Consider the following 15,392-nt stretch of genomic DNA (forward strand, 5'->3'; position numbering starts at 1 on the left):
GCAGAGGCAGAAAGGCTGCAGGGTTGGGTGCAAAATATCTGCAGTGCAGATGGCGAGTAAGGAGGGTTTATAGCTAAAAGTAAAAAAAAGTTTTCCAGCACATGTTAAAACATCAAATACACTGCTATACACTGCTGTACACTGCATTTGCTATCCTATGTCCATGTGTATTAACTCCTGTTCTGTAAAGATAATGATTCTCCATCTTTTTGTTTAAGGTCAACCAATGATCCTGAGGAGTATTCTACGAGACAATGAGACTTTCTCCACTCATCTGAAGGAGAATTTGACCGTGCCACCTACAGTGGTCCAAAGCCTCATGAATGCTCAGATTAAACTCAATTCAGTGAGTATCATTTTGCTACTGTGCTTTCATGTTGAAAAAAACCCCCCCAAAAAGAAGAAAGTCTCCAGTAAGGATCCCATCTGCTTTGAAAGTGGATTTCTCACCTCCCTCTGTACATAAAGTAATTTAAATGTTACGAAAATCTTCAAAAGACCACAAGTGCCAAGAGTGTTGTGCTTGAACATTTAAGAATAAAATGTCCTGGCCAGGAACTGCCTCTGGGACTCCTTGTCTTGACAGCCATAATCAAAGCAAACTCTGGTATTTGCTTGACAGAAATAGTCGTTTGAAGCCGCCTACATTAGGTAATTTGGAATTAAATGAACTTGCAACGGCAATAAGTGCGTCTTGTCTCTAAATACTTCCCAGTTGCTACTGTGTTATGTCCCAAGTAATATCAGATAAGCTGCAAGAAGGTAATTATGTTTCACTGACATTGACAAAAAATGCAATGTGCACTGATTAAAAGATCCCCACTGTGTGTGAGTCATTGTGAGGGTGCAACTGTACTATGTGCTCAGAAAGTAAAGTTCACCAGCCATTGTCTGTCTTCTGCCCATGCTTCCTGTCTTAGTTGGTGTCACTGTGTACTGCACAACACGCCCAATGGACACAGCACATGAATAAATAAAATACAGTCAGATGCAAAGTTATCTTGTGTGTCAACTTCCACCAAACTCTGTATTTGTTTTTCAGATGATGGGCGCTCCGAGGCCCGGCAACCTGAGGAACATCCTGTGCGAGGGGACAGATCTGGATCAGTATGTCCAATTTAGCAGCCAAGCTGAAAAGCAGGCTTTTCAGAATGTCAGCTGCTCCCTCACTCCACAGCAGCTGATTAACACCCAGCAAGTACTCCTGCGAAACCTGGATGCGAGGAGAGTGCTCTCCGAGGTGAGCCTTTCTAGCTGTCGCCCACACACAATGAGCAAATCTCAAGAACTTGTCTAATTTGAGTTTTATGAGAATGAATTTTGCATTGTAACCCGGACACAATTAGTCTGATTCTGACAGCAGTTAGAGAGTAAATGCATTAGAGAACCGTGTTTACACTAATTGCCCTGATGGGGACACTGCAGTTGTAATACGGGCCATAATGTCTACATTTGAAAAAACCTCATTCCTTCTCGGCAAGGTCACCCACATCTCGCATTCTTGCAAATTACACTGTCTGGGCTAATGAAGGTGGTATTAAAAATGTTAATCTGAAACTCTTGCGACGTCTTAGCGAACACTGGTGAGGAATTACTTTAAGGATGCTGATGAACCCTCTGTTAGGCATGCTAAAGTCAAACTGCAGATTCTGCAGCTGTTGTGTGTGTGTGTGTGTGTTTTTTTCCATTCTTCAAAAGAGAATCGAACCGTTTTTGGACATTTTTGTGCAAACAGCATGTGATTCAAGGCCTCTTGTTTCGGCATTTCGCATTATGGGGAATTGAGAGCTGGCGTTGCTAGGAGATGCACTGTCAACCTCCACACTGTGATATTGACAGGAGCATGTCATGTCCCTGTACAGGCCCTGAACATTCATCTTTTTATTTATTACTTAATTCTCGCATGGCTTGCAGTAAATTGAAATAAAAGACAATGATGTTCTCTGCCAACCATTTCAGTAAGCAGTTTAAAGTTAAATGTTATACTTGTTAAGAAATACCAATAAAGTCAAAACCCGGTGATGTAACCACTTTAAGGCCAGACCTACCAGCAACAACTCAACACCTATCTTGTATTACTGCGCTCATTATCTTAATGTATTTTTATTTCTTCCATTTTGATTGAGGGATACTTTCTGTACCATCGGGTCCAAGCTTTTAAAAATGTCATTGCCATGTGCACCTCTGTGTCTTCAAGTGATTTTACTAGAATGCATGCAATCAGGTGGGAATTATTTATTAGAACCAATGTTTTCTTGAGTTCTTTTAAATCTCTGAGTCTCCTTTGGGATGATGAAAGCCTGCACTTTTCTTTGAGTTTATCTTTGAGAGAAAATATATGGGACAGCAAATCCAATAAATAAGTGATAAGGCAGGAAGTTCGTAGGAGAGCGCATTTGAACAATTTAAGCCCACAGGCATTTTCAGACACAGGGAAAAAAAAAGAGAAAGGCCAGACAAGATATGGCGAAAAAAGCTCTTCAGCGCCGCAAGCAAATGGATGGAAAAGAACATCAAGCCCTTCACACTTAAAGCTCCACGCTGCTGAATGATTGTGATAACAACGACAACATAAAGAAAAGGACAAGGGAAGAAGTCAGGGTTTATCACTCAGGTAGATTTAGACATTGGTTCCACAAGTTTGTGTTTGTGGAAATCATTTCGGCGCACAATACACGGGGAACAGGGTAAACAAAAAGTGATCGAATGTATGTGGCGCTCAACAAAGGTCACTCAAGCGTGTCCTTGATAATCTGCTCTGCAGTTCATTAGCTCAACACATCTCAACTTTCTTGTACCATTCAAAATATGTGTGGTCACATCACTCCTGGCAGACTTCTTTTTTCAGCTTACCCGTGAGCAAAAGAAACACACACACACACCCCTCAGTAAGAGAGTGAAGTGGAAACTGAGTTTAACAAACAAACTTGAGAAATCTTATTTTTGCACCATGCTTCACTTTATCTACCTCCTAATGTGACATCGCTGAAATCTCTCCTTCCATTGTTACTCACAGGTGTACAGCTCTAAATTGCCTTAGACTCCTGCGCTTTCTAACACACTCTCCTCTTCATGTCTGAGAGTAAAAGTGATCCTAAATGAATGTGCTTGAGGTTCAATCAATAGCCACCCTATTGTCCAAACCATGCTTGAGTGGGCTTCTGTTTGTGAATAGAGTTTTTTTTTCTAAAAATACTAATGCAGTGTCTCAACCTTCTTTACACCTCCCCCTGCCTTCTAATCTTTCCGCCCCAGGTCTTTCTGGACCCGTGTCTTTCACACATTAATAAGCTTTGTAATTTTAATTGCTGAAAGACAATACAGGCACTCCTAATACAGCCTATACTTGACGCTTGATGCATGAAAATGACAGTGGTTTAAAGGGCATGCCATTAACTTGTTCTAATTGGACACATACTGCGCACCTTCTGAATGTCACACAATAACACTTGTCATTTTAATGCAACTTTTATTAACCAGTGTCAGGGATGATGATGCTAGCACACAATTTACAGGTCAAGATGCACACACTAGTGTGTGTTTTCCATCATATAGTGTCTTGAATGGAAAGGCTGATACAGAAATGGTATTTTTAGCTGAGGTGTGGGCGTCACAGTGCTCATCCACCAATATAAATTATTGTTGAACTGCAACTGCAGCTACTGGCTACACAACACAAAAACAATTATTTTTCACGATGTAGTTTATATATGCAAAATACTCTCATGTGAGCACAATTTATGCATTAGATTATTTCCTTGTTAAGTTTTGGCCATACATGTGCATAAACTAACTGTTTTTATACCCTCCTATAGCTACCTTCTGCTTTGGACCTGAACACAGCAGACCCAGCGGCATTAGTGAGGAAAATCGGTCAGGATGCGGTACCAGTGATTGAGGAGGTTATTGCTGCTACTGTATCATGCACACTATATACCGTACTATCTGCGATGATATGGCTGTATTTTCAAAATGTACTTTTCCTGCATCCAGTTGGCCAGGTTGCGGAACTCCATGATCCTTAAGGCTGCGGAAGCATTGGATTTCCAAAGGGACATGTTTGGCAGTATCAGTACACTCCTGTGTCAAATGCAGACTGACTCTAATACCACCAAGAGGCCCATCACTTTGCGCTCACCTAGATCGATGCATCACAACATGGCAAACTCCATGGGCAACAGTTCTGGTAAGTGCTGCAGCAAACAGTTGTACTGTGTATACGGATGTCAAACTGCTCTTGTGTCTTCATTATGTGTCTGCATTGTAGGTTTACAATAGTGTACGTAGTCATGCCAGGAAATTGACAAAATTGGTCCCTTTTTTTTAAGAAACCATTGAGCATGCAGGGAATGGCAACTGATTTTTGGTCATTATGCAGCCAGAGGTCTATGGCAGAACTGTGTTGTATTTGAAAAAAAGAGGAAGGACTGGGAATTAAGCTTGATTAGTGGATGGAACAGAGAAAGTCCTGAATCTTAACTCATCAACTCTCCTTTTAAAGCATGTTAGTATTGTGGTGTTTTGGCAGTTTTATGGAAAAAATGGTGCAGCTTCAAATATCAGTTCCAGCAAGGCAGCTTTGGTCCAACAATTATGTTGTTAATGGACAAAGATGGCAAGAAATAACATGAGATAGACTCCACTAGACTATAAATTCAAAGACAATGCAACCCCCTTTTTTTCAATATGTGCGTGCATGTGAGAGAAAAATCCAATGATTCCTATTTTCTTGAATTAGTGGCGCATGGTACGCAGTGCAGTCAACTGTGCAGCTTGCACAGGATGCGACTGCTAGTGCTCATGCAGAAACCCGGCACCTGTGGCACAGTTGGCACCTGTGCCAGAGCTGGAAACTGGGTTTGATTAGGAATACATTATCGGCGGCTGTGTCAGGTGCTGGCATCAATCGCAGCCAATCAAATCAAGCTCATCTCATTCTATTTATAAGCGCTGCACTCCCAACCCTGACATAATGATGTTTTCTTAATGGAGAGGGAAGTCCAGAGCAACTCATTCCAAGTGGAAACTAATGTTGTTGTCTGGGTGGTGCAGATTCGCAAGGGGAGAATATATAACATCCTAAACATGGACATATGGCAACCCAAACTTCCCACAGAGGACAGATGGTGCCTCTAAAAGACTTTTTTGTATTATAAACTGGTATTTTGTACTATTCTGTAATGAAATAAACAACAACCTTGACAGCCATATTGTCAGCGCTTTTACTCATATCCCCCTGGTGTTGTATTGATTTCACTGAACCTGGCTCAGTTTGTAAAGACTTTGAGGACGTGGCAGTCATGAAGCGGAGAGTAAGTGCCACCTACTGCTTATCTTGAGCCAACTCCTAATGATGGCATAACAGTAGAGGATGTAAACAAGCTTCCTCATTGTCTTTTGCTGATATTGTCACAATTTTGTTGAAATTTGCGATATGTTTGGTCGGAACACTATCTGTCGTCTTCCATTCTCCTGATGATACGCACTGTAAACATTGTAACCATGACTTTTTACAACATGGTTCCACAACTGTCCAGAAAAACAATTTTAACCATCCTAAAGTGAATGTAAACCATCCCATAGTCGTTAGCATCAATCTACTTTTACTTTCAAACTGTACTGTACTGATCTTGTGTTGTCACATCTATCTGTCAGAATCTCTCAGTCCTGCTGTGTGTTTAGCCGTTAGCTCTATTTGCACCGTTAGCTGTTAGCTCCCTCAGCCAAACACAGGGGAAACAATGGGGCGCCTGTCGAAAATGAGTTTACTGAGTCCTTTTGAACTTTAAAATCAGTTCTTCATTGGTCCCGCGCTGAGTAGCAACAATAGTTACAGCACGAGGAGAAGCACTGTGTTGCACTTGTTGCCCGTTTCTTTTTTTCCGTTTGCTAAGTGATAGTCGCACAAAAACTCCCTTTCATCCTGGAGGCACGGAAAGTTCGCACACATTTTTCATTGCAGCAGCCTGGTGCTGCTTATAAATGATGTATTCTAGCTAGCCACATTGGTAAAGCTGGTATGCTTTGAAAATCTGGGCTGCACCACCAACCTTCAGTATGGTTGTAAGGTAGGTGAACGAGAGCCGTCCTGGCTGCAAGTATTTAATTAATAAAAGGCGCAAGATAGATTCTACAAGCATTTTTGGAGGACCGATTGGAGAGTCTAGCACTGATATGAATCACCCTTTGATCTGAGCCAGTACACACTCTGCTTTGCTGGCATTACTGCATCAAAGTGTGTTTCTGATGCGCAAATTTGTCTGGTGGTGGAGGACTTGATATCAAAGTGAAATGGGCATACATAAAAGATGTTTGTGATTCGTGTGACTCACTTCTGTAACAGATGAAAGGTTACTGGTTGACCGTATTGCTTGTAGTGTAAACTTAAAGTAAAGTCAGTTACAGTTTGCACCTACAGACTTTCCACTTGTTTTCCATCAAAGTTAGAAAAGGTGTTTCTTTACTCCGCGGGCTAGCTGACACTATGAGATGTTTCATTTAATGAGCTAAAAAAACAGAGCCCACACTGTGGCCTGAGGCCTTCAGAGGCAATACGACATCTCTAAACTGCTGTATGATGCTTCACAAATGATTGAGGCTGATGTCACTGTTTTTATTTTTTTATTTTTTATCAAAGGCCAGCATGCACATTACACAAAGTCTCAAAAACAAGAAAAAACAGCATGGGGGGAAATATTAGCCTTCTTAAAGTCAGCAAAAATGTCTGCCAAACAGAACACTTGATGATGTTTTTTTTCCATGAGATGATAAAGATAAGGTGCTTGAAAATAAATTATGACTTCCGACAGAGCAATTTTGTACCCATCATTCTTGATCAAAAAGCTTTATAATTCTGGTAATTCTATTTTCAAGCATCAAGTTGCTCAGAAGCAGTAATAAAAACTCAGTGACATGTTATACTCTTATTAAGATAATTAAGCTCAGAATAGCTTGAGACAAGTTACATGTTCTCATAAAAACTAGAAGAAGAAATATCTTGTCTGACATCAAACATCATAAGATATTTCATCTCGCTTAGATTTCACTTTTTGCATTCATAGTTCTCACCCAGAACTATGTTTTGTTGGTGCTAACCTTCCTTAGTTATCACGCACCTGAATGTATCATTCTGTTAGATCTTGATGAATGGGCGGACCCTTTAGGACTAACAAACTTCTTTATCACTTGCACCTACTTATTAAGTGCACCTGATTCTATTTTTAGTCATTTAAAGAATGGTAAGGTCCACACAGGGATAACCATTTATCTTTGTTTTCTCTCTGCTCTGATTCTGCAAACATAATATCATGTTGTGAAAATAAAAGTTTGTTTATTACCACATGATACTTTAAAAATGAATTTCTTGAATACATTTTCCTCACACCTGCTTAATGTTACTGAAAGGAGTACAATGGAAATTAAACCTAATGAAACAAACATGTAAAGATAGACATATAGTCATATAAATAGTGTAATATAAACATTTTTTCATACTTTGAAATAGATGGAAGGATTGTGTATTAACACTGTACTGTACTATTGTCGGTGGTGGTGACGGGGACAGCTTTGAAAACCCACTGAATATGTTTTGTTCCATAAAATCCTTGGGAATGAGATCTTCAGTGTGACTTCTCGCAGCCTCGTGCTCATTAGAGACCCGCATTCCTGCTTCATTAAACGGCTGTTCTTAGGAGAAAACTGCACAAAATTAGATTTTAATAAGAAGCCTTTATTCCCTGGGAATAAAGCAAAAACTGCAAAGTGCAATTGCATGCTAGTGCCAGCGCAAATTAGCAAAAACATTGTATCATCCATACAAAATAAGCACTAACATCTCTGTTAGCATGCTAATGGCTGTTTTGGATTTGCCGTGGCATTCCATTGTGTTGCTCTATCTACAGTTAAATGAATCTGGAGTGTGCAGTGTGTCTGCATAATGGCCAATTACAACTCCTTTGTAAGTGTAAAAGTACACTCAAAGGAATAGTAGAATAGCAATAATAAAGGCCAACACTGAGGCCCAGTAATGGTCCGTTCCTAATTAATGGTTGACAGCGAAGGAAAACTTCTGAGTCACGATACAGAATAGTTGGGCCGGTGACTGTTCTCCTGTGACAAGAAACCATAGTTTTAAGTTGTTACCATTTTCAAAACTCGCCCAGTAGATTAGCATGGATAAGAAGTGATTACATTACATTCATACATTAGTTGGATACATCTGTGAAAAGATATTTTGCAAATGCATTTGGAGGCTCTTACATAAGTATATGACTTATTTTTAGAGGCTGTTTTTCTGGCTGTTTGCCAAATTTGCATGTTGTTAGGTGGAATATTTGAATGGCTCGTCCCTCTTATTCTCTGCAAACAGAAACGGGCTAAAGTACTGTAAGCATGGCTGTAAGACTGGTGATTTGACTATCAAAGTGACATTTTAACAGTATTTGCTGCAGATTTCTTCTTTCAACTTGAATATTTTGTACCCAGGGCAGACATCAGCCTTTCAGTTTAATGCATCTTCTGTTGATCTGTCAAAATAACTTTCAGTCAGTCATTTAGAATTTGATTTTCCCTGACATTGCTCATAACATTTCCTAATTATCTCGAGACTCACGCTGTCACCCTCTGAGTATTCGCCTATGGGTGTCTCATTGAATAATTAGTAATTGGTACCCTTTATTTCTAGTTTTAAGCACATCCCTTTATATATACTGGAGCCGGTGAAGGCGGAGGCAGCGAGAGAGGCTCGTCTCATACTGTTGAATGTCAGTGCTGCCTCTCTCTGTCTCTTATGAGAGAGCGACTTCAATGACATTTATTCACCATTATTTGACTTCCCGTTGGAATGCTGCAAGACGGCACATGAATTGTACTGCTTGTAGGAAATAAGTACTGCTTTATCGATGCATGGGTTAGCTCACTTTAGACTGGCGTGTCGTATTAGGTGTACATTCATGCTGTGTGTGTGTTTGTCTGTGTGTGTTCATTCACTCTGATTGTGCATTGCATGAAATGCCTGAAATACGAGTCATGTGAACCCAGAGTAATATCATTTTCCATGTGTGATGCAATTGCACTTGCGCTACGGTGCGTGTGTGGCACCAGGATTTGTGTGTGTGTGTTTCGGCAGCACTGTCTCGCTGTAGTGCTGAATTGAGCCCATCTCCAGGGTGCAACTCAAATTGATTAAATTTGCCAGGTAAGTTGAGGGGCTGACTTGAGGCTCCAAGCAATTATTTGACTGTGGCTAAACCTGGTGTAAAGAACAGATTCTCTTGTTCTTTCATTCTACCGTTTGGTAATAAAGTGCAGATCTGTTGTCAAAAAAGAACTACAGCTCGCCGCTCTTGAGAATGTGTAACCTCTGTAATCTGATGCTCCCTTCAGTACACAGAATATCAAAAATGGATATATCTTCCCCTCGGTACAAAGACTGCGGTCTACGTTCATGCTCCATTGTTGTCTAGAATTGCCTTAGTCTTTGCGTCCCGCAGTTGGCCTGAGCTTGCTGGTCAAGGTCTATTTGCACTGCTGTCAATTCTCATTATCACTCTCATAATCTGAATATTTTTAAGAAAGGAGCTATCGTACTGTGTACAGACAAAATGAAACAATCTTCATATGTTGTAGACATTTTGAACAGTCTTTGGAGAACTTCTTTCATCAGGTTTACAGTTGTTGAGGGTAGGAAACATGTAGGAACTGTATATGCAGTGTGCTCGATGGCACACTCTAGATATCCTCAACCTCTTAACGGTAGTGTCTCCCAAACACTTTGACTTGTGAGCCCTTAAAATAAAGCACTGTCTACTTGTATCCCACCTTTGAGGTACCCTGTGGAGTCTTGAGCCAAGTCAATAATACGTTCGGTATATCTTAACAACACACATTGTGTATTTCGGAGATCTCGCAAAGCCGATTTCTTTGCACACTTTAAATCCTGCTTTGATTTGCATCCATAATGGGTAGCTTGCAGTCTTCTTCTTCACTGCTTTATTTCAGCATCACCTTGTTTTTTGTGTAATACTACCACCAGCTGTCAATCAGTGTAATGGCATTGAACTGACATCAGGAATGTGTTTCCTACACATGAAAATGCATGGTATATACAAAAACACTGGCCGACTTGTAAAAGCATTGCTCCCTAGCACTGCTAGTGGTCAGAATCTCCTCCTGGGACCTTTTTAAAGTGGGATTGAGGCTTTTGATTATGCATAAAGATTATATAATTTACAAGGCCTGATGAGGTCATAGTGTTTCATTACTTCAACAACTTAGGGGACACTGTAGAACATCATTTTGTGTCACAGAAATATATACTTTCTGTAAGCATCTTAATCATTTTGTGACCCCTCATATTTACAGTTATCTAATCACATCATATTTCCAGATCTCCAGATTGTGAATCGCTGTCCTAAGGTGATCTGTCTGCTTCGCCCTCTTAGGTTCAAGACTTCTAGTCCATCTTTTTCTATCAAAAATCTAAGCCCTTTCATCTTAGTATTTTTGACAAGCATCAAGTCTACCCAATTCTTAAATAACAAAAAAGTCCTATAATTTGGAGTCTCTAACAGCAGAGAGCTAGTGAGCTGCGTGTGAAACATGTTTCCTGTCTTTCAAGTGTTATGATCGCAGGAAGTGGCATCTGTGCAGTCTGCAGAGGGAACAGCTGGCCAGACTCAGACTAAGGGGTGGCCATTAGCTGCCCGTGCACAGACCTCCCAGGAGCACCTGGGAAAGATGGCCGAGAGGCAGAAAGGCTAACATTTAATTGCGCTGAAAATGGCTGGTAAAATCTCCCCGATGGGTCGAAATGGTTGCCCTGGTGAGATGAGAAGAAGTGCGGGATTGAGGTTTTGTTGCGGTCTTGACAGGGGATAAATGAAAAGGGACTGAGGACAGGAAAGGGCTGATGTTACGACAGGTGTCTGAACAAAAGGGACACTCTGCAAACGATCAGAAAAGGCAGGCGGTCAAATTGACTGTCGACAAACTGGATTGATCAATTGTCTGATTAACCACCACAGTGCAAGAATCACACATTTTCAGTTACAGCAAGGCAGACACCATGAAGCACTAGCTCTCCTTCTACTTCACACTCTTGCAGTGCAGGTCCTCATGTAACCTATTCAGCGCTCTACCTACCTGGCAATATTCACGTTGGCAGATAAGTTAAATTAGTAATGATTGTGCCGCTGTTGAGCATATTGACTTTTTTTTTTTTTTTGCTCTGCTCCACAGAAGCCTTCTCATGTACTCAGGTCTGAACTCTTGACTTGTATTTTCCTCTACCTGTGTGCTAAAGTAATCCTAACTTTTGATGACTTTTTGTAAATACATCCACTTTGCAGCTCTCTTGTCGCTGATGCATAATAAAGATCTGTACCAGTAACTGACCTTAAATCCACTTCAGGAGAGCTTTTTGTAAGCCCAGGTAGGGCATTCCCAGGCACACTCTTGTATAACTTAATCTTCCAGACATATGAAATAAGCAGCAATGGTGTGTTTTAACAGGTAGAGTTAGATAGTAAGCTTTCTTAGCAACAAAAACTATATCAAAAAGAAACTTTATCCATATATCTGATTGCTGTAATTGAAAATTCTAGCTGCACTGTGAGATTTTTATCCAAACTACTTTAAAGGTGCAGTGTGTTCAGCCACCAGCTGAAGTCATATCCCAAAGAAATAGTGGGCAGCATATCACCAGTGTAAATGCTAACTGATGCTAACTGTAGTTAGCTATTAAGCTCATTTAACCGGTCATATTAGCTGACTCTGTCTGGACTGGGAGCTCGGAGCACCGGTGGATTGTTGCCGTTGTTTGATATCGGACTGCCACCTCTCCAGGTACAATGTGGCTAGGAGCTAGTTGGTAAGCATGCTAACTTCAGTAGATATTCCTGCAACACGTCAAAACTGTTATTTCTTCACATTGTGTTGGTAATTTGAGTTAACTTTTTTGAATGTTTCAAACTCAAATTCTTACATATTGCACCTTTCATGTTGATGGCAAGGCAATTAATGAATGAGCTCAACAATTTTATTATTATCTTTAGAATATATGCTTTCAGGTTGCAGTTTTTAATTGATGCTGTTATGACTTTGTAAACCCTCTTTCCTATTCTAAGACTATGTTGAGACTGCAAGCCTATCAGATTAGTTACTCACATCCTTTCTTTTAGACAGTCTTCACAATTATTTGCAATGGAGATCCATCATGTCGCTTTCAAACAATCACGGAGTCAAACAAGTCGCGGGGCGGACAATTTATTTTAGTGCTACTGTCCGTGTTTTCTTCCATACCGCTCTGATTTTAGCAGCATGGATTTAGTTTAAAAATGAATGTTTTTATTTTTTTTTTACTGTCAAGACTTCCTAAAAGTACAATCAGGAAATGCCAAACAATGACTTTTGGCTGGTGGTCTGAACCTCAGGGCGAGAATGCGACAAGCTGTATCACAAAACATCCCTCATGCTGTGTTTTCTTGTGATTCTTTTTGGTAGATTTTCGAGCTTTTCTCATTTGTTGAGTGGCAGTATCATTATAGAGGACAAAAGTAACTTACAGAAGTATAAGAAAATATAAAGAGTGCAGCAGTAAAACCAGAACAAGCATTAAACATTCACAAAGGCTTCCTTATGAGTGATGTTTTAAGACAAAAAGATAAGATGTTGTGTTATGTTTAAAGTCATTGTCAGTTTGTCAGTCCTCTAACATGACTCATTTAAAACTGGCAATTACATGGCTCTCCCAACAATATGCTACAATCAAACTAAATCAACTCTTTCAACCATCCTCCTACTAAACGGCCTCATAAAGTGCCAGGAGCTGCTGTCGGCTCAAAGTACTTGTTGTGATCATTACACAAACATCTTCGACTAAAGACTTGCGATGGCGTCAGAAAAAAAATTGAAGAATCTTCTTAATCAAGACTCTTCAAAAAGAAGTCATCAGTAGGCGTTAGAAGTAATAGCTATCATCTGAAGTGCAGTGATTGCGTCAATACTGTCCCTACAGGGTACACCCAGGGTGCTGTGTACTTCCCTGTAGTTTTATTTAGTTCTGTTCCTGAATTTTACTGGTGCATTACAGTGTGTTACCTCAGAATTGCTGCCAACAAACTTTAATGCGTTAGTATACAGTATGTGATGTTTTTTTATTTGTCGGCTTAGGAAAATATGCATTTGATTGTATTATTCTAACATGTTTAAATGTTATTTTCTCAACACGGGAATTCAAAGATACGTCTGGTTTAGTGGCCTAATATATGTGAAATGAAACGGTGGATATGTATGTTTAGTTGTTTTTACAAACTCTACTTTATTCATATACCACGGTCCTTTTTGAATTCAAGCTCATGTTCAGTATTTATTTGCTTCTCGGATGCTGCAGCTTCTCTGATATCGCGTGGACCTCACGGCGTGTTTCTCTTCTCCCCTCCTGTACCATGAAAGAGCATCAGGAATTTACAAGTATTTTCTTGGTCTTGGCTTGACTTTCCCTGTCTTCTCCGCTCTCTTTCTTCTTTACTGTAGATGCTTTTTGTCAGACCCTTGTCGACACCCTGGAGGGCACACCTGGTCTGCGCTACATTTGGAGCACCTTCAAGCCGTTATTGCAAGGGAAAGTCCTCTACGCACCTGATACACCTGCTGCTCGCCTCATAGTGAAAGAGGTGAGTCTGGAGAGAAAAATGTACTGTATTTAAATGCACACTGACATTTCATGCACTCCTGTGAAAGTAGCTGGGTATCTTGCTCATATTGGTTTATGATATGTACAGGTTTAGTGGTTTAGTACAGGTTTTTTTTATTATTTGTTTTCTGGGTATATTTGAATATTCTGTGTACACAGGATCAGAACAATTACAGCGAAGAAGCCTTCCTGTGGGGGAATGAAAACCACCGAATGTCACACACAGTCGCCACCTGGGACAGAAAATAAAAATAATACACAAGTTAGTCAGGGGGCCTGTTCAAGGAACGTGGTGAATGTAATGCATTTTCATGACATGACATTTCTCCGAGATATTAGCATCGTTTTGATAGCTGCATAAGCAAAACAAACAACAGGCAGGCAGTGAGGGGTTTTGCATTACGAATACATAATGAGTTCACAGCAAGCGGCCCGGTACTGGCGCAGGAGGCCCTTTTCACACCAGACATAGATTGTTTACAAGTCAATGTTCAGGGGTAAATAACCCCATTTACATTTGTCACCGTGGGGGGTGGCAGTGTTACAATGTGATGAGTTCCTCTAGGGATTAGCTGAAATGTTCAGATGTGAAGTACTTTCATGTCTGGATTGGCTCAGAGCGAAAGGAAGAGGCTCAGTGGGTGTGCTTTCAGTCAGGGTGAGGTGAGATAACTGGATTGTTAAATATTGTTTTTCTTCTTTTGTTTCAGGCAAATAGCACATTCACCGCCTTGGCCATGCTCAAAGAGCTCGCTGATTCGTGGGATGAACTCGGGCCACGTGTCTGGGATTTCCTCCAAAATAGCCCTCGAGTCGAAGCAGTTCGGGTAAGAAATTGTTCTATTGTTGCAGAAATCTTAAAGGTCCTTTATTATTTTAACAATTTTCTCCTCAAGATAAATAAAGTCTATCTATCAAATCTATGTTATTTTTTCCCCTTTCTTAATTACACATAAGACACATTTGCTCCTTTTTCTACTTTCTACTTCACTGCATTTTCCTAGTTGGGCTCATCATAAGACCCCTCCCTTCACAGCGTGTTTGCAGCCCGCAAAAAAAGCAACAACATTTGAATATGTAAAGCAACACAAAATCCTTTAGCTTCTCCCAGAAATCCTGGAATTTTTAGCAAAAAATCAGTAAAGGAATGAAAACCGCAAGCCTCGTATATATTGCAGGTGAGAATATACATGTCTTGTATATCAATTTGTTGCACCTTCTCTTAGATATGGAAACAGAGGGAGGAAAGTAATTATGGATAAGTGCAGGATAATTTTCATCCGGGCAGAAAGGATTATCTATAGAAGTAGAGGACATGGACTCTTCGCCACCACTTCTCCCTCTCTCTCCCCCTCTCCTTCTCTCTCTCTCTTTGCCTCTCGCCGTATTTCCTTGACACTGACATTACTCCAGTGTCACTCCAAATGAGCTTATAGGCAGCTGGAGGGAAGCAGACATCGGGAGCTCCATATAGCCAGGGTATTCATTACCCTAGCCCTAACCTTTACACAAATGGGCCGGCAATCCTCCTTTGTCTTCATTTTCTCCCAGCCCGGCTCCCTCGCTCTGCACCTCTCGCTACGGAGCTGGTGGCTTCGGAGGTTTGTCATCTTCGGAGGTCCTTCAAGGTCGCAGACTCATTTTGCGTTGATGGACCAATTACCATCACCACCACAGCTACATTTGAGATAGAAGATGT

General features: G+C 40.6%; 1 protein-coding gene across 7 annotated transcripts in view; it reads left to right on the plus strand.

The window, feature by feature from the left end:
- LOC311252029 (phospholipid-transporting ATPase ABCA1) overlaps positions 1-15,392 on the plus strand; it is a 175,409-nt gene that overhangs the window by 41,747 nt on the left and 118,270 nt on the right. For all 7 annotated transcript variants that reach the window (XM_084344780.1, XM_084344779.1, XM_084344784.1 and 4 more), the window contains exons 8-13: positions 219-346; positions 1,043-1,240; positions 3,816-3,902; positions 3,994-4,186; positions 13,534-13,673; positions 14,404-14,520. In XM_084344780.1, the coding sequence (XP_084200906.1) occupies positions 219-346; positions 1,043-1,240; positions 3,816-3,902; positions 3,994-4,186; positions 13,534-13,673; positions 14,404-14,520 (863 nt within the window). The remainder of the gene's footprint in view (positions 1-218; positions 347-1,042; positions 1,241-3,815; positions 3,903-3,993; positions 4,187-13,533; positions 13,674-14,403; positions 14,521-15,392) is intronic.

This window comes from Pagrus pagrus, assembly GCF_965226575.1.
Source record: "Pagrus pagrus genome assembly, chromosome: 22".
NCBI classification, from domain to species: Eukaryota; Metazoa; Chordata; class Actinopteri; order Spariformes; family Sparidae; genus Pagrus; species Pagrus pagrus.